Source organism: Saccostrea cucullata, unplaced genomic scaffold (assembly GCF_032062105.1).
Source record: "Saccostrea cucullata isolate Sc308-1 unplaced genomic scaffold, CSIRO_AGI_Scuc_v1 ctg704, whole genome shotgun sequence".
Taxonomy (NCBI): Eukaryota; Metazoa; Mollusca; class Bivalvia; order Ostreida; family Ostreidae; genus Saccostrea; species Saccostrea cuccullata.
Window position 1 is genome coordinate 85,621 of NW_026926216.1, and position 20,689 is coordinate 106,309.

The 20,689-nt window shown below is 34.3% G+C and overlaps 1 protein-coding gene across 1 annotated transcript; it reads left to right on the forward strand.

Annotated features, from left to right (window-relative positions):
- The first annotated feature begins 1,677 nt into the window (after positions 1 to 1,677).
- On the forward strand, positions 1,678 to 8,356 carry LOC134271132 (peptidyl-prolyl cis-trans isomerase-like). The gene is made up of 3 exons (XM_062753382.1): positions 1,678 to 1,885; positions 6,835 to 6,996; positions 7,819 to 8,356. The coding sequence occupies exons 1-3, from the start codon at positions 1,762 to 1,764 to the stop codon at positions 8,025 to 8,027; spliced, it is 495 nt and encodes a 164-aa protein (XP_062609366.1). The 5' UTR covers positions 1,678 to 1,761; the 3' UTR covers positions 8,028 to 8,356.
- The last annotated feature ends 12,333 nt before the right edge of the window (positions 8,357 to 20,689 follow it).

Consider the following 20,689-nt stretch of genomic DNA (forward strand, 5'->3'; position numbering starts at 1 on the left):
GGTTTTTCATCTCATTTTCCTACAAATTATGATCAGAAACACCTTATTTGACCAAGCTTAAGTTCTAAAGCATCATTAAAGCAATTTATTTTTCAAATTTGATAAATCTGTAGGCACCATTCATTTACTAGATCTTGACCTTAATTGGAAATGAGACCTGCTCCAAAAACTTAAACTTGCTCCAATTTCTTTAACTTGCTCTAAAAACATTAACCTGGTCATTCCTTAGTTGAAATTGCAGACACTAGTGTCAGTCAACAGTATCACATAAGCTTTCATATAAAGCTTGTGGAAGCAAAAAATGGTGTGAAAGCCCACGCCTTAGTTCTGTGGTGAATGAACAGGGTGAAGATAAGCTTTAATCAATTTTAAAAAATCTAATACACTGTATGTTGTAGGTGCAATCGTAAGAGCCAGCCCAAATACTTATTCAGTTTTAATTTAGATCAGGCTTGTCAAACCACATGTGACATCTGATGTCACACGACCACGTATTTAAAGTGCATTACCAAACCGAAGTCTGAAGTGTGCCAACTTTAAATGTAGAATTTTATTTACTTTTTATCTGCAATTATATGAAAACGAGTTTATTTTTGTTGTTATTCTCGGGAGAACATAAAGCTTAAAGAAGCAATGCATTGTGGGTCCAGAAGTTACTGAAAAAAATTCATTTGAATCAATGTATATAAGTCCAAATCTTCTCTTTGCCCAAGCACTGTCGTGAGAGCTAGCTCACTGTGCTCACTAAAAATAATACAAATCTGTGAGTGTAAGATGGGCAAAGAACCACACACCCCTGGATATTCAAGAGATAATATAGGGTGCTTAGGAGAAATAAGCATACCCTGTTGACCAGTCACATCCACCCGAGGATCTAACAGCAAGCACAGCGAGCAGTGTGAAGCTCCGCTCATCACTTTGAGCTCCTAAAGCAACCCCTAGGCAAAGAGAAAATTCATACTTTGCACAATGATCCAGATGAGTTTTTCCTGCAGTTACTCTGGACCCACAATGCATCACTTGTTAAAGCTAGGTTCAACAAAAAGTTAACTCAGCTTGATTTAATGGATATATCAAAGATACATAGAAAACGGAATGTTCTTTATTTACTTTCAGCACTGTTCAAGCTTCTTTTTGGTGCAATTGACATCATTTGATGTCAGAGTGTAGTGTAGATGCACCAAATGTCACGTGTGGTTTGACAAATCCGATCTTAACTAAAACAACAGAGGTATCTGCATGCACGGTCAATAAATTAATTTTTAACGACTACATGTACAAGGGGCTGGGCTGTGACTCACCCATCTTAAAATTGAGAAAATTCGGGATTCCATAAGAGAATAAAATCTTTGATATTCCCTTAACTTTTTTCTTATACGTGGATTGTCATTTTATTAATGAACTCCAGAATCATTGAAATGCAAGATGTCAGGGAAAAAGTAAAATTAAAAAAAAATTATAAAATGTTGAATTTTTCAAAAAATGTGAATAGAAAGTTTGAAAAATCTGACTCTATGAATAATCATTATTTCAGTTACTGAGAGTTCCCCTAGTTAAGATACGAACAATGTTTAAAACTGTGATTAAATGTGATACCTTATTCTTCTCCCTATCACTTGAGTTCCCCGGCTTTCACTTTGCTTCCGCATAGAGGGCGTGTCTTGGCGGAAGTGAAATTTCTTTCCCACAATCCTTTGCGCTTAAATAAATTAGGTTAGCAAGCCGGCACTTTTGCGTTAGTCACAGAACCACGGAGAAAATATGTCCAGACCAAGAGTTTTCTTTGATATCGCCGCTAATGGCAAGGGTATTGGTCGTATTGTAATGGAACTGCGTCCTGATGTAGTCCCTAAAACATCGGAGAACTTCCGTGCTCTATGTACAGGTACATTTCATTATGCACGCCGCTCCGCCATGTGCCTTTTGTTTAGTAGTATGGCGGGAAGGTGGCATGGTAATATTTAAACATTGCATGTAAACAATTTTATCGAACAACAAGCTTAATAAATTAAACCAAATTTTAATAAATGAGGTTTAATGACAATTATGAAAATAAACGTATTTGTTTTATGCTTCCGCTTTCGATTTGGGGGAGGGGGGGGGGGGTGTTGTATAGTATGGCATGGGAAAAGGGCATGGGTAGGAAAGACAGAAATAGTTACAGTAAACAGTGTTGCCAGAGGCTTCTGCTTTCAATTACAAGTATTAAGTAAGACTGATTTACTTCATTCTTAAATTTGACATGAAACTAATGTTCAAAATATATTCTATTTACATTTCACAAAATAAAGTTATATCTTCTCTAAAATAAGCAATAAAATCAGAGTTCCCGAAACGCACCGGTCCACCGGGGATCCCCGGTAAATTTTGAATGGGACCGGTAAAATTTAAATTTTATCGGTCAAAATGTCCGACGGTTTTTTTTACAGACTCTATAACAATGACACATAATTTTAACAAAATCATTTAATTCAAGATTCAATCAGCGTGCAAAGCCAAAGAAATTTCAAAAAAAAAAAAAAACGTCAGTGGTGCGCCAGATTATTCTCGTGCATTCTTGTTTAAATGTAGACGGTGTATGTCTACTATAAAAGGCTACATAATAAAATAATATTCTCCATAAGTCTGGAAAAAAACCTGTCAAACAAATATTTTTCCTTCTTAATATACACTCTGTAGTTCTGACAGTAAAAAATGTGGCAATTTACTTTCGTTTTGCAGGACGAACTTTGCAGGGTTAACATGGTTAAGATCAAGCCAAGTTGCCAGCTATTTCTGCTTGATTATAGACAATTTCTTACCATTTTTATTTTCTCTGTAAATTAATTCATTAGAATTATAAATGTAAAACTAATTTTTGGATTTTTTTCCCCATGCATTTGTTAGCATTTTATACAAGCGCGTTTTTCCCCGTTTCTAAAAAAAGCTGACTAGCTGACTTCATGTAATAAAACGACAAAAATGTCACTTAAAATCATCATTTTCATGATTAATTTGCATATTTTTATATTATTAGTACATATTTCTGTATAATACATTCTTAAGTAAAACAATCAAACAAAAGACGTCATGTTGCAGATTTTATTTTGAAAATAAAATATGTCAGAAAGGACATAATTTTTATATGATGAAGCCCTGGTCATCATACACCGTCAGCGACGTCTAACCCCAGATACATAGGCCTAATAGAAAATATTTTAATGAATTAATAAAAAAAAAAAAACGTATTTGCTAACTTTTCATTTAGATGTCCTAAGGTCTTCCTGATCATGGACTACAGTGGCAAACTGGTAGGACAAACTGAATGGGAAAAAGAGAGAGAGAAAAGGAATAAATTAAAGAATTTTTTTAACTGTTTGCATTACTTTTAAGTGGATTTTATTTTATCTAAAAAATCAATGTCCGGTAAATTTTACATTTGTCCAGTGAATTTTAAAAATTTACAGGACAATTGTCCGACAGATATTTGACTAGTTTCGGGAACTCTGATAAAATGCTTTCCTTGGTTGTTAATATGAAAATTAATGTCACAGCTGTTGCAGAAAAAAATGCAACACCAGCATAAGCTGAACTTTATTTCCCGTACTAACAACCAAAGAAAGACATTTTATTGTTTAAAATTATATCTGTAAAAATAATTATTTAAAGTAGAATTATAAAGATAAATTCTTTCATTATCTATTGTACGTAATAGTGTGTTTCATTGATGGAATAGTCACTGATCAAGGAAACTGTACAGGTGATATGTCTACTACTGTTCAGGAACTGAATGACTGGTTTTCTCAAGAATTAAAGGAGAAAATATCCAGTGGATGTATAAATATTCAATTATGAGTGCACCAAAATTTTTAAAAATTGAAGCAATTTCTCAAATAAGGAGGATGATCATATGTCCCATTGACTCCCATTAAGTCTGAAAATTATTGGTTGTTAGTACAGAAATTAATGTCGAATGTGTTGCAGAAAAAATGCAAACCCTCGTAACGTGTACGTAAAGTATTCCTGGAAGTGAAAGATTTTCAGAATGTCCTAATCATTATGTATTTCTGAATGTGAAAGTTACCTACAAATTTGTTTTCTTTGTCTTTTCTCAAATTTCTCGGTGGAAAATTGAATCTTAAACTGAAAGAAGGTTAGACAATCTTTTTGTGGTTTTCCGAATTTTTTTTCAAAAGATTTCTTGTAGTTAAAATATGACATTAAAGCCCGAGATAATAAGCACCGCCCTAAGATTTACCTGGTCTGCATTCCCCCGTCAGTCAAGTGAATTAAGGTCTATCATTGGGTACTTGAAATTGATTGACATTTTGCTACTAATTCCTGTGTATAACTCACACACCTTGTTTAACACTCGTGTTCACCATCAAATTAACTTTCGGTCTTCTGATGTTTAACACTAAATTATCAGACTGGCACAATAAGGAAGCCATTCAATGCAAACAAATTTAGCTTGATTATAATTGCTTATAATTAATTGTATTATAAACATGCCATTGAAAAATGAAAGAACTATATGTGGTATATTGCATATGTTTGCCCCCACAAAAGTCAAATTTTGAAAACTTCCTGAAATGTGCTGAATTCAATAAATTGTACGAGAAATATAAGTTAACAGAAAATATAATAGTTCCAGAGCAGTGTATTCACAATTTCTGTTTTTATGACGTCACAAACTAGTCCGATTTTATATCCTTTTTCAGAAAGAGGACAAAATGGACAAAATTTCAACAATTTAAGCTTTAGAATTTATAGAGCGCATGTGTGTTCAGGAACAATATTGACATATTTCATTGATATTATCATTCTACACATTATATCAAAATTTTAATCCTGAGCACACATGCGCTCGGTGACTTTTATTTAAAATATCGACGAAATATGTACATTTTTCTGCAAAATTCATAAAAAACTGAAATTTACGTCATATTTGTGACGTCATTACGTACATATTCATTACTTATGAAATTATTCAGTGCTTTGAAAGCATATACTCCCCTGTTTAAGGACTTAATTAAATATTACTCCATCAAAGTTTGATTTTGGGGGGCAAATGTTGGTTAATACCGCATATAGTTCTTTATTTAAGGAATGAATTTAATAGCTACCCATTTTATACGGTGTAAACTGGGTTGGGGCAATAAATTAACCCAGTTTATCGTAAAAATGGGTAGCTATCAAATTCATTTTTTGTTCTAACAAAGTGACTTCAGTTTGTACAAAATTTGAATGTAACGTCAGGCGGATTGATACGTTTTTGACGCAAGTCATTGTGACATAGGCAACCCATTTTATACGATATGAAATAATTTTTTATCCAATCAAATACAGCGTTACAACCAAAATTAAATTATTTTATAATGTTTCAATAAAATTAATCACTATTGTTTATTTTTTTTTCAAGAAAAGTGAATTTTTTAAGAGACTGAAATCTTGTTATCACTCATAAAAAGATACTTGTTTTGCGATGAAAATAAAGGAGAAAAATAAGCTGGAATATTTTTTGCATGTAATGGATAGTAAGGATGAAAGCAAAATATCTGATTAGTTACAACTTCGCCTGGACAAGTATTTACTATTAAGGGTTTCTTTCTTTCTTTTCTTCTCCTTTTTTGAACCGAGCATTTCTTGCCACGTGGATTGTTACATGCGTTCTAGGCCAAATGTATTAAAATAGTTTTGAAAGAAATGCATAGGTTAGCAATAAAATTAATACTGGTTTTAAGTAGTTGTTTTAATATAATCAGAATTGAATTAAAATACACACACATATATAACTTTAACTCTACGAAACCATCGTTATCGTGAATTTTCACAATAGGACACATTTGCTAATAATAGGACCATGCTACTTTTCATACAAACGGGAAGTAACTGTTACTATTGGCCGAAGTTCTAATTGCTAAAAATTTGCTAAGGACAGGCAAGGATATTTCACTTTTGATAATGTAGCTGTATTATTTTTTAACAATAAACTCAACTAATTTCTGCTGTGGCATACACTGGTAAGTTACATACTAGATGATACCGTAGATTTTAACAAAAGTCGGCCGGTGAGATTTCTGCTTGTTTGAAATAAGTTATGTATGGAATTATAATATTTTACAGATATCATTTACTACTACTGATATTTTCTAATGTATTTTGATGTCGAGATCTACTAATTTTTTTGTGAAATGTAGGCCAAACAAGCTGTACAGGTAAATACTCATAGACTTCCTGTGTATACTGTTTGTGTATAGGGATTAGTGTTCTCCGTGGTCTGCATGATGTCAATGCCTCGGGGGTGCCAAGCATGTGAAATTAAGTCCCTTCCCTTACCTGAGAAAACAGTACGGTTAAAAATCTCGGCCTTTAAATATTTTTAAAAGAATACCAAAATAACAACCCCCTTCTCAGTTTTCTATGGCCCGGAGCAGTTGATAGGGATTATATGGTATCAAGAAACATTTTAAAAGGGGGAACAACTCTTAGGATGAGAAAAATATCAAAATGCATTACTGTGCCTGGTGCCAGAATTTGACAAAAAGTGAGGAGGGTGTCACCATTTTCATAAAAATCAGCTGTAAAAAATTATATAAAGCAACAGGCAGATAAAGAAGGGGGGTGTTGATCATCAAACCCAACAAATGGGAGAGACATGGGTCAAGTATTTTTACAGACTGTGAGACAAAAGTCTAAACCAGGAATTAAAAGTCTTTTTGGGCCTTTTGCTTTGTAAATCCAGTATAGATATAATATTGAAATACCTTTTTGCAATCCAATAAACTTTATGATACTTGTAAAATAAAATGAATTTTGAATGGATTCAAAATGTCACTTTTACTTGTTTTAAAGGTGAAAAGGGCTTTGGCTACAAGGGATCTACGTTCCACAGAATAATCCCTGGTTTCATGTGTCAAGGGGGAGACTTCACAGCACACAATGGCACTGGAGGAAAAAGTATCTATGGAAACAAGTTTGAAGATGAGAACTTCCAGCTGAAGCACACAGGACCAGGTATATAATTTACTATCTATGCATCCGTGGTGGTAAAATTTTAATCTCAAAAGATGGAAAGTGTGAAGAATTCATGAGAATAGACGTATGTTTACTGATGTTGGCCCCTCCTAAATTGTTTCTAGGACAAAACTTTTAAAAAACAAGAGGTTTGGCAAAGAATGACATATCAATTCAAGTTTCATGATAGATGAGCTGACACGCTTTAAAATTGCAATATTTCCATTTTTAATTTTTCTCTCTGTGATAACCCTTTAAAAGTAAGCGGAGTTAATTTCTTGATAATTCTACCGGAATGTAAATTAGGCAGGTCAATAGGTCAGGAGCTAAGGAAATATGCATGCAAATTTAAGTCTGACGCTAAGGAGGCAAAATATGCATAAAAATCTCGTGCGGCTGCCTTTGTGTTTGACGTCAGTGGGCGAGGACTATTGAAATTGGCATGAGAGTCCTCGTGTAATTTAAATCTATGGCTACATTTTTAAAGTCTAACTCTACAATTTTATTTTACAATGAAAGAAATTCACTGTCTAGTTAGCATAGTATGCCAGGGACATCAACAATAGTGGGAAACATGGGATAATTTATGTATAACGGGCTTCGCCCGTTATGCAAATTATCCCATGTTTCCCACTATTGTTGATGCCCTGGCATACTATGCTAACTAGACAGTGATTCCTTAAACCAACACTAATTTACTTATAGAGGAGATGCAGATCTAGGAAATGTTTAATCTCTAATTTCTGTTTTGTTTTGCAACTATTTGGTAGTTTATAAAAGCTTTATTCACAGTTCCCCTGATCCCGTTTTTGTTTGTTACAGGTATTTTATCCATGGCCAATGCAGGCCCCAACACCAATGGCAGTCAGTTCTTTATCTGTACGGAGAAGACCACTTGGCTAGATGGTAAACATGTTGTGTTCGGACAGGTCGTCGAGGGCATGGATGTCGTCAAGAAGATGGAAGGATTAGGATCCCAGAGTGGAAAAACATCACAGAAAGTTACAATTGAAAATTGTGGCCAGCTATAAATATATATTATTTCAAGAAAAATTCTTAGTAATCAGCCACTCTTATGATGAGAGCATACTGAACACTACCTAACTGTGACAGTGCTAAAACAAGTGCTTATTTCTGCAGATTTAGACCTATTGTAATCACATAAACATTCACTAGCTTTTATGTACTTTTTAAGATTCAGAGACTAATCATGTGATCTTTTTTGTTTACATTTAATGGTCTTTTTATAAGTTAGATATTTCATTTGATATTAGTTTTGAAAAAGGTTGTTGTCGTGGATTACATTCTGGAAGATCTGTATCAGAGGTGAAATATTCGGAAATAAAATTTCTTTTCTTAATACTTTTAGTTTTACTCTTTGACATTGTCACCCCCCGGTTCACAGTGGTTGAGCATCTGCTCTTGAGTTGCTAAGTAAGGAGTTAATCCTTGTGCTGCAGGTTCGAATCCAACTTTGGGAGATGGAGACTGGTCGTTTTGATGAGACCGTGTTAAACCGAGGCCCAATATTGCCATGGAAAAAGATTCCTCGCTGCTCAGTGGCAGTAAGTGCCTAGTATAAGACAGAATTTGCAGTTCTCCAACGACAAGTGGTGGCGTCTCTATGAGTGGAAAATTCTGGAGAGGGATGCTTCACAACATACATGCAAACTGTATGACATTTTCTTCAAAATTCAATGTCGCACCGGCTAGTATTTATGGACTGAAATATACTTTTTCCCCAGAGTATTTCACTAGTCCACCAGTTACCAGTACTTGGTAAAAATATTTTACCAGTTCTGGATATACTGACCAAAACTATTAGTTAGAGAAAATGGCTATGAATGTTCATTTTCGGCTCACGTGAGCTGAAAGCTCAAGTGAGCTTTTCCAGTCACATTTTGTTTGCTGTCTGTTAGTCCGTCCAGCTGTAAACTTTTCACATTTTCGACTTCATCTACTGAACCACTGGGCTAATTTCAACCAAACTTTTTATGAAGCATCCTTGGTTGAAGAGGGCTCAAGTTTATTAAAACGAAGGCTGCACCGTCTTTCAAGGGAAATAATTACAAAATAGTGAAAAAATAATGGTACATATATCTTAAAATCTTTTCAACCACTGGACCAAGAAAGATGAAACTTCAGTTTTTGTAGATTCAAGTTTGTTCAAATTATGACCCTAAGTGGTAGCGCAGGGCAGGAATTTTCATCAAAGTTTTACAAAGGAAAAATCTTTATAAATTCTCTCCAGAACCTCTGGGCCAGGAAAAGTGAAACGTTTGTGGAAGCTTGTCTTCAACAGGTGTGTACATTCAGATTATGACCCCGGGGTAAGGCGCAGTCACATTGGATGATCAAAGTTTAGCATAGGAAAAATCTCCAGAACAGCAAAGCCATGATTATTGATTAGTCATATTTAACATACAGAAACATCAAATGGTAATGTTGATTCACATCATGACCTCTTCGGTAGGATGGGGCCACAATGGATGATCAAAGATTTAAATAAGAATAATCTTTAAAGTCTTATTCTCAAGAACCACTGAGACAGGATTGGTCATATCTATATGGAAGTATCACAAGGTATGTAGATTCAAGTTCATTCAAATCACGACCCCCTTTGGTAGGGCATGGTCACAATGGATAATCAAAGATTTCCATAGGAATACATAGGAAAAATCTTTGTCTAAAGAATAGAAAAGCCATGATTAGTCATATTTATATGGAAACATCCTTAAGTATTGTAGATTCAAGTTTTTTCAAATCATGACCCCCAGGGGTAGGTTGGGGCCACAATGGATCATCAAAATGTTACATAAAAATACATTCGAAAGACCATTTTCTCCCAAACAACTGGGTCAGGAAAAATAAAATTATGTGGAAACAGTCTCAGGTTGTGTAGATTCAAATTTGTTCAAATCATGACCCCCGTGGTAGGGCGGGGCCACAGTGTACCATCACATTTTCCATAGGAATTATTTACATAGGAAAAATCTTGAAAATATTCTTCTCAACAACACAGCCATGTTTGGCATATTAATAGGGAAGCCCCCTCAGGCAGTGAAGATTCTAGTTTGTTCAAATCATGATCCCCAGGGGTAGGATGGGGCCACAATAGAAGGTTAAACTTATAGGATTTTTTTTAACTTCTAAAGCCATGATTTGTTAAAGAAGTATGGTAACACAGTTAGTTAGTGTAGCAAGTTTGTTCAAATCAGCCATGTCCCCTTCCTTAAGGGATGGTTGATAACACTCATAAAATATTGTACTAGCAAAAGTGATCAGGTGAGCGATATGGTCCATGGGCCTCTTGTGTTTTCTAGTGGACTAGATATCGAATAATAAAACGTTTAGGGGGAAACAAGATGTGTTTGTGAAACACTGATAAACCCGTATGGCAAAATAGCAGATATTAAACTTTTCTAAAATGTAAATTAAATATATTGTCATCAAAAGTAAGGTCTTCTTACAAGAAATACAATTATGAAATATGAAAGTCATAGCCCTAACCATTCAAAAGTCATGGCCAAGGTTAAAAATTTTAAAAAGGAGGTCAAGCTCCAAGGTCAAAGTTCTTGATATCAAATGAAAGGTCTTGTCAAAAGGATTAAATACTAGTATATAAAGTATTAAAGCACTAGTCCTTACCCTTTAAAAGTTATGGTCAAGGTTTGTTTTTTTTTAAACTAGGTCAAACTCCGATGCCAAAGGGTAAAAGTTCTTGGTATCCAATGAAGGATCTTCTCACATGGATTACATATATGAAGTATGAAAGCCCTAGTCCTTAACGTTCCAAAATTGTGGCCAAGATTAAAGTTTTTTTCATAAGTACGGAGATCTCCAAGATCAAGGTTGTAGGTATTCAATAAAAGGTCTTGCCACAAAGAATATAAAAGTGAAATATGAAAGTCCTTGTATCTGCCGTTCAAAAGTTATGGCCAAGTAAAAGTTTGGAATTTTTGTGTAAGGTGGGTCAAACTACAAGGTCAAGGTCTACATGTCAAATTTGGTGGTACCCAAAGAAAGGTCTTGTCACAAGGAATACACATGTGAAATATGAAAGTCATAGCTCCACTATATCAAAAGTTATGGGCAAGGTTAAAGTTTTTGCGGACAAACAGAGAGACAGACAGATAGACGGACACGACAAAAACTATATACCCCCGAATCTTCGATTACGGGGGCATAAAACGAAGAGGGTGTTAGCTATTCGTACAAACTGAATGAAAGAAGGTGAACAGCTTTACCAGACATTACAAAATAGTACAGAAGTCTTCAAATACTATATAGTAATAATTATCAACGAAATTTTGAAGGTCCTATCACAAGGCATGAAAATAAAATATATGTTCCATTTTTATTGAGAAAGCAGTTATCTGTGTCAAAATGCCTGTTCTTTAATTTATCGTTAGGGGATGATTGCATATAGCAGAAAAATTATATATTACATGCCGAGTCGGCAATATTTCATCCATATTTTGGCGGTGTGAATTTAAAATATCGAAGGAACGGTTTTGAAAGTTTAAGAGTTTCTCTCAATTATTATTTTTGAAAATATAATATCATCGAGAAAATAACAGGCCACTATACAGTAGTTGGCCAAGAATGAGTTTGCATGTGTTATTGCACCATTTCAGACTTTAAACCTTCTCTAGTAAATCCAATTCCATAACATCCTGAAATATTCAAAGCTTACTGTCTGGAATTTTTCAAAGAACAATGGATTAAATAAAAAGGCATTACTGGCTGCAAATTAGATTTATACATTTACCTACAAGAAAACATGCATTACGTAAAATAGTAAGGAAGCTCGGAATCATTTGGTTTCCATGGGAACCTGTCTTTAACTGTTAGTTCAGGGAATCGATATCTAAATGAAGGCATTTAATGATATGTGGAGCAGGTACGCATTTAAAAATTTTATCTAAGAAAAGGAACGAATAAAAATTTTAAAATATGTTCAGCCAGACAGAATCTGTATTTTCATGATGTTCAGTATATATACAGGGATTCCAGTTTCTTTAAAAGGTTAGAAAAACTACACCTTATTCCCTCTTACAAAGATGGACCCCGGCATTTAAAGTCCACGTTCTTTTCTGTTCTTTCTCATTAGAAAGACTACGAGTTGCGTTTCTTATGACACGTACGTCAAACATTGTAACATTCGTATTGTATAGTTTCCCATCTAAAATCGTACAATTGTATGTTTTACAATTGCATTGCATTATTTATCATTTGTATTCAATGTTTAAGTTGCCATTTTGTAATCTATAATTTTCCATTTGTATTCTCTATTTCTCCATTGTAAAAGGGTTTATCCGAAAGTAAAAAGTAATGTCACAACTGCATATTGTCTAAAACACACTGACGCATTATTAATAAACAATTAAACAATTGTTACTTCTTATTCGTATGTCTATACGTTATTATATATTCCACCGAACTTGAAATAAAAAAGTTCGACACATCTGTTTCATATTTGAAAATTTTACTAGACTTAAACTAACAAGAAAACTTTCCATACTTATGTACCAATATAAACTCTTATCACCTGCATATGATGTTTATATCTCCCAAATGATTCGATATGCAAGAGCATGAAATCTGGAGATAACGAAGTGTATTATGCTCAAAGTCCATGTAAACAATACAAATCAGGAACAGACCAAGCACAGACCTCTAAAACATCAAAGGTGGGATCAGGTGTCATGGAGGAGTGAGCATCTGTCGAAAGGTCATACACGCTCTACGTATGATCAATTTTCAAAACGAGGCAACGCATTAACCAACACGTTGATGAAACAAGGATTGTCAAAAGTCTTGTTTGTAGTCTTCATATCGCAAGTTTTATCGTCGAAAGAATTTTACAACTTTACGTGTTGGTAGATATTGTCCACAGTGGTCTACACAACAATGGTATACCCACAACATCAACGATAAAGTTATGCCCTCCCTGACCGGAAAAGAAGCACGCTAGGTTGGCCTCATAAGTGTATCAGAAACATTTTAACAAAAGTTATCTTTAATTTTATTTCACATTCCTCTATAAAATGGGAAATCACGGATCTCTGGAAACATGAGGTGGGATCAGGTGCCAAGGAGGAGTAAGCATCCACTGTTCACATCCATCGTGAGACCTATCAGTTCGCATTGATTTCGAGGTGAAAAAGACGACATATATGTTGACAATGATGAACTAACTTCAGCATTTGTTATAACAACTTCAGAGTTCTTATTGAATCATATTGAATTTTAAATAAGTTTGTAGATGACCAATCAAAAGAAATTTAAAAAAAATTACGTTTCTTATTATTTATTGGTAGCAGTTATCTATGTGGAGTCAAAAAAGCCTTAGTTCATCGTCCGGAATATTTATATACTGCATAGAAAAGTTATTTTTTGATGCTACTAATTTTTTTTTCTAAAATCACTGTTTTTAATGAGCTGCTTAATTACCTGCTTAAATGATGATCGTCTACAAAATCAAAATTGAAAAAAAAGAAATGGTTAATACATTCTCGCTGATCGTGTATATCATTTGGAGTCTTTGAAAATAAATTTAATATGGACAATTATTCATAATTCAAATAAAATAAAAGCCAGCATGTAATCTACACATTTCATTTTAAAAATTCTGTTTCATTTTAAATCTATACGATCATCGAAGACCAACGGGATGAAGAACGTTGTCTGAAATGCCTGATAATTCTTCGATAATTGGATTTCAGAAATCTTGATTAATGACGTCTTTGTAATGATGAAAAAAGTCGTAAATGTTATGTAATGCAGCAAGTGATATTACATATAATATTTCATTTGGCATAACAATGAGCATTGTTGAATAAGACTAAAGTAAAATACTTCGACTACTCATAATATGTTATGTAATTGTTAAAGACTCATTTTGGCTGATCCTAGTATAATTAATCATTCTAGTAATTGTTTTTAATTATTTTGATAAAATCTATATAATAACAGGAGTTTTTGGTTTCCGATGTTTGGCTCTTTTTTTTCTAGTTCCGAGTCTGTCGCCAACTTAAAATAAAACCAGAGGTACTGAGAGCATTGAGCTCACAAAAAGTCCATGTTTTGCACTGAGAGACCCGAAATAAGTGTCAGATCAAAACTGAAGTAAAATGTAAGTTGCACAGTGGCATTATTTTATAAAGAATCTGTGGTATAGGAAGAGTTGCGGATAAGAGATGGGTACACTTTAATGATATAGAACAGCCACGTAGCATCGTTTTTGAAAGGGGCAGCCAGAGAAATAAAATATTATTTACTTGAAAAAGTTAACAAGCAAAAAAAAAACAACAACAACAACAAAACAAAACAAAAAAAAAAAAAACAAACAAACAAAAAGGAAATTGCCCAAATCGAAAATCCTATTTCGTGTGTGTGTGTGTGTCCCCCCCCCCCCCCATTGCTACGTGCCTGTAGAACGAATAGCAGTGTCCGTTCATTGAGTGGTATAAGAGGAGTTGCGGGTAAGAGTTGGGTACCACAAAGCGTAACGGACAAACGGACGGACGGATGGACGGACGGACGGACATCCTGATACAAATGTATTAAGTAAACCTTTTCTTTTATAGAGAGCGTATTTATATAGGCAGTTTGCCAGTTAATTGCCAAATCTATTCTGTATTCTGAATAAATATTGTTTAAATATAAACCCCACCCACCTACCCACTCCCCGCTTTTCAAGTGGGAGGTATAAAAAAGACGTGTTTGTAAAACACTGATTCCCCCGTGTGAATGGTAAAAGTATTTTTTTTTTCAAATGCAAGTCAAACGCCAAGATCAAGCGATCCAAAATAGTTCCAAAATAAATGTCTTGTCACAAGAAAAACACATATGAAATAAGAAAACACTAGCAACATCAATTCAAAATGTAAAGGTTCAGGGTAAATTAATCAAAGTACTCAGAAGTACAGAGAGCCGGGCTCATTTACAGAGTAGAATTAATTTCTTACATGAATCATACGTTTATATTCTGATGAAAAAAATTATTTTAAAACTATCAATATAAATGAAAAGACACTGTCAGTGAGTTTTTCCATCCTAATATCACTGTCCGATTTTGTCAGAATCAGAATTAATCTGGTACCGCAGCTGAATGTAAACAAACAGGCCAGTCTGGTTCCCTCTCCTGCTTTTCTTAGTATGTGTAGAGAACTACGATAACACTGATTATCAAAAATGCTTACGCTAATGAACTATTTCTTTGACTTAGAACTGAAGTTTTCAAAGTCATTACTACTTATGTTTTATAAAGATAAAACTTCGTTTTATTTTTGTTGCTTTATTTAGCGTTTGTATTATCTCAAAAGCGGTTGAGAGCAAGAACTATATTTTTACTCGTAACTTTAAAATGGCGACTATGGGGTTGACTTCCTGCCTTGAACAGGTTGACATAAGCCGGCAATTGCTCTTTGAGCAATAAGTCCGGCTAAAAAATGGTCAAAATCCAAGGTTATGGTGAAAGAATCAAAATTAAAGATGCCCAGAGGAAAATATTATCACAAGGAAAAATCAGAAGAAATATGAAAGCCCTTGCACCAACTGTTCAAAAGGTATGGATAAAGTTAGAGTTTTTCAAAATTAGGTCAAATTCCAAGGTCAAAATATTGGTTTTCAAGATAATAACAAGGTAAATACCAATGATGAATGAAGACCCTATAGGTAGAACTAACAGTTTAATGTTAAGGTCAAGGTTAAAGTATTTTTAAATTTTAAAGAAGTGGACTGCAAGGTCAAGTAAAAATAAAACCTGAGTTCCAGGTTATCATGTTCGGTCTTTTCTAATTGTATTCACAATTTTTAGCTCACCTCAGCGAAGTTACGGGAGCTTATGTAATACCCTCGGCGTCGGCGTCCCAGGTTAAGGTTAAATGTTTTGGAGCAGTTTTCTTTTTAAGTACTTCTATGTCTTATATTGATTAGACATGCATGGAAGATGCATCTAATGTGTTTCATTGTACAAGTCAAAGTTTCAGATGCTGCAATTTCAGCAAAGGAATGACCAGGTTAATGTTTTTGGAGCAGGTTAACATTTTTGGTGCAGTTTTTGGTGTAGGTCTCATTTTCAAGGAAATATAAGCCCTATGTTGACCAAACTGGCATGGATGGTACATCTAAGGATGTACACTACAAGACTTGCTTTCGATGCTGAATCTGACCTACATTTTCCGGTTGAGTGAACAGGTTAATGTTTTTGGTGCAGGTCTCATTTCCGAGTAACTAGAAGTCCTATGTTGACCAAACTTGCATTGATGATACATCTAAGGTTGTACACTACCAGACTTGTTTCCGATGCTGAATCTGACCTACATTTTCCGGTTGAGTGAACAGGTTAATGTTTTTGGTGCAGGTCTCATTTCCAAGGAACTATAAGTCCTATGTTGACCAAACTTGCATGGATGATACATCTTAGGATGCATACTACCAGACTTGCTTCGGATGCTGAATCTGACCTACATTTTCTGGATGAGTGAACAGGTTAAAGTTTTTGATGCAGGATTCATTTCCAAGTAACTATGAGTCTTTAATGACCAAACTTGCATGGATGATACATCTAAGGTTGCATTCTACCAGGCTGGCCTCAGATGCTGAATCTGACCTACATTTTTTCTGGATGAGTGAAGAGGTGAAATTTTTATGCAGGTTTCATTTCTAAGTAACTATTAGCCCTATGTTGTGCAAACTCGTATGGATGATACATCTTAGGATGCATACTAATGGACTTGCTACGGATGCTGAATTTGACATACATTTTCCAGATAATGGACCAGGTAAAAGTTATGGGTGCAGGTCTATCACCATGCAAGAAACTATAAGGCTTAAATAAACCAAACTGGCCCAAATGATGCATCAAGGGATGAAAACTCTTAAACTTGCTTCAGATGTTGGATTTTTATCACATTTTCATGATGAAGAACTAGTTTGAAGTTTTTATATAGGTCCATTCCAAAGTATCAGATCAAAATTGCATAAATTTTGCATTTTTGGATGTATACTTTTTGTTGGGTAATTGTGTGACTTTGCCTTACTTAAAGACAACATTCGTTGAGGTGAGCTCTGTAATCTCTGATTACCTATGTTTGAATATTGCAGCATTTAAATTGGTCTTTCATCCAAATAACAGATATGTGAATGAAACTTCATTAGTTGCAATACCAATTTTTGGCGTGTTTCAAATATGAAGGAATAATGTCAAAGCACTCGCTATTTTTGTCTTTTCTTTTGTTTTTTAAACAAAGTATTGCTAACTTGTCCTTTTGTAAAGTAAAAACAATCAAGGCACTCGACTAAGAAACTAAAGAAAGATAACTTGAATACGAGTTATTTGCATATACCAGATTAACTGAAAGGTACATGTATTAATATATGTTGTAAAGTGAAAAATATAGCTGAGACAGTGGTCCATACATAGGCGTAGTCACAGGGGGGGGGGGGGGCAGCGGGGGCACTAGCCCCCCCCCCCCCCCCACTTTCAGATCTGGGGGGGGGGGGGGAAGAGTATGTCTGTGCCCCCCCCCCCCCACTTTTTAATGAAGAACAAAATCACAGCTATTTTGAAATAATATTAAACCTCATTTTATGGCATTTTTTTTTAAGTTCAACAGCTGAGTAAGCATTTCTCTTGAAGTAATTGTTATATTATATATTAATTTAACATAGTAAATAAATCATCAAGACCTGCCCCCCCCCCCCACTTTCCCCAACATAACCTTTACTATAGGAAATTTTCATTGAAGGGATAATTGCCCCCTCCCCCCGACTTTTTGACCATAGTATAGTGATATCGAAGAAGTGTGGGAAAAAAATTGGAATTGAAAGTAATTTTTTTTTTTTTTTTATTTTTTTTTTGCTTGTCAAAGAATTTCTGGGTTTAGCCCCCCCCCCACTTTTAAGTTTGTGACTACGCCTCTGGGTCCATACCTTGTTCACATAAGGACTAGCAAAGAATTCGTAACATAAAAAATCTTAGATTTTTGAAATTATTCATGTCCCGTTATACATCTTGTAAATTTAACCCGACTCCAATTTTTAAAATTCTAAGTATAAAATTATAATTAAGTACCTAAGTATATGTCAACTGTATATGATTTTTGGACAGAAACATTGGCATTGCAATTTGGAACCTCAAAGACTAAGCACATGCGTTTCTCTCAGCGAATTTTTCAGTTAGTTTGAGTAAAAGGAGTAATGGATGGATGATTTTTTTTCCCCCGACAGTTATCGAACATTTTACCTGAACCTACTCTTTGAATATTTTGTCTGTCGTATTAATATCTATTGATTCCTTCCTCGGTCAATATTGTCTTGGTCTCAATAACTAAGACTTTTTTCATCATTCAATTACCTGCTTGACTAGTTACTCTAATTAATTTATTTCCTACTTTTAATTCTGACATTCTCCAGTTTCATTTTTTCTCTCATTTTCAAGATGCTCATGTACAAATTCATATAATTTCATTGCCAAGGTTATCACAAAAGAAGCTTCCATGCACCAATTCTTTATTCCGAAATAAGAAAGCAAGAGAGCTGTTTACTTTTTTGGAATTCATTTCATATTATAAGTATTATAGAAAACGAAATATGAATCATATTTTACCGATATCGAATCTGAGATAAAAGATAACAATTTGCATATTCTGCTTGTAGACTGTATTAAACGGGGGAGGAAGAAACCTCCCTAAAATGAAAGTATCCTCCTCACAAAAAAAATAAAATAATAAAAATTAAAAATAATTACCATGATACTGATTTAATCACTATTCAGAAATTAAATCTAGGTTTATTTGACGTCCACTTATAAGGACCTCTGGTACAATTTTACGTTGAAAAATCTTTCTTTTGCACATAATATAAAAGAAACTTACATGTATACTAGTATGTATAATTATTCATGTTCGCCATAAATCTCTTCATGACAAAACATGGCTTTTATTTATAAGTTGAATAGGAAATTAAAGGATTACGAGGAAAAAAAATCCTGTCTGGTGTCAAGAAAAATACTTTAATTTGAATCATTATTTATGTTTTTAAAATACATGGCATGTTAACGTAATGTCTGCAATGTCCCACAAGAATGAATTTCTACTAGCTCCTGTTAACCTAGAGTGTTGAAAAATTAATCATGCTTATGGAAAAGTTGAGTTGTGTATTATATAAGGTTAAAAGAAGAAAAAAAATTGCTCCAGATATAATTCAGATATTCAATAGATTCGCGTCTTTCAAAACTTATTGAACAAGTCATTCAGTGCAAAAACAAGGCAGAAGTGTGAGGATTCCAATAATGAAGCCGATTCCAATGTTAAAGTACACATATGTAAGATCGTTAACAATTAAAGGCTTGTCCACTTCTGTCTGTGACAGGCCTCTATCCATCTGATACAGGTAGCGGTAATCACGGGAGGAATCCTGTCCAAACAACTGACATGTTTTCTCTGTAAGAAACATGGGGATATGTCATAGTTTATCTCTGTCTCGCCATATTGATCCACCACAGTAAATAGATAACACACCGGGGTCATGTTTTCTATATTCTAAGACCTAATATGGAGTGAATCCTTTAAGTTGTTGTACGTAATATTGGAATAAGTGCACATGCTTCTTAACAAATAATTTTAAAGATACAAACAAAGCATGATTATTATTGCCTTCTCAGTAACATTCACATTTGAAAAATGAAAAGATTGATTATACATGTATATTGTTTTATGTCCATCTCGAGAATTTTCACTCATATGGAGACGCCACCACTTATCGATAGAGAGAGCTGCAGATTTTGTTCTATACTCGACAATCAGGGCCATTGAGCAGGGAGGGTTCTTTTTCGTGCCAGCACCTACTGCGACACGCGACCTCGGTTTATACGGTCTCATCAGAAGGACCAGTCTCCAAGTCTCCACGTCCGACAGTGGAATTCGAACCCGTGACGTAAGGATCTACTCCTTACTTCACGACCCTAGAGGAGACGCTCTAACCACTGCGCCACAGAGGCACAAGGATGATCTCTTCATATCTGATTTTGCTAATTGTATACTTATGTAATACCCGGTACTGTGGACTTAGGAGATAAATCCCAAAAATTTATGATATATTGATTGGACAGCATGATGCATGATCATGGTTTTCAATACAATTGTACATATTCGTTATCAAGATTGTTACTTCAATTCCCTCCAATATTCTGCGACTCAGAACAAGGTCAACTTTATTATTATTACACGATTTAACCAAGAAAAGAAATAATACCCATCTTCAAATACTTAACACTTAGAAGATATTGTTTGTGAAACACATATGCCCCAGCATGGCTGCTCATGGCGAAGGTAAAAGTTTCTTTAATTCTGTAACTCCAAAGCCAAGAGATAAAAAAAATATTGTAACAAAGTAAAAAGACTTGTTTTAATGAATATATATACACGAACTTTTGGAATATGAAAGTCCAAATACAAAACTATTAAAAGTTATAACCAAAGTAAAAGGTTTTGTCACAAAAAGTATAAATGTGAAACAAAAAAATCCTAGCACCAACTGTTCAAAATTTATTACCAAGGTTAATTTCAGAAGGTCAAAGTTGTGACCAGTATAAATAAAAGGACACGTCACAAGGAGTACACCTGTGTAATGTGAAAGTCATATTTCTAAATGTTCAAGAATTAAGACCAATGTTAAAGCATAT

Bases quoted from the DNA above. Each gene is read 5' to 3' on its own strand.
- LOC134271132 (XM_062753382.1), top strand. From the start codon at position 1,762: ATGTCCAGACCAAGAGTTTTCTTTGATATCGCCGCTAATGGCAAGGGT. The intron at 1,886-6,834 runs GTACATTTCATT...CTTGTTTTAAAG, and splicing joins CTTCCGTGCTCTATGTACAG to GTGAAAAGGGCTTTGGCTAC. The intron at 6,997-7,818 runs GTATATAATTTA...TGTTTGTTACAG, and splicing joins GCTGAAGCACACAGGACCAG to GTATTTTATCCATGGCCAAT.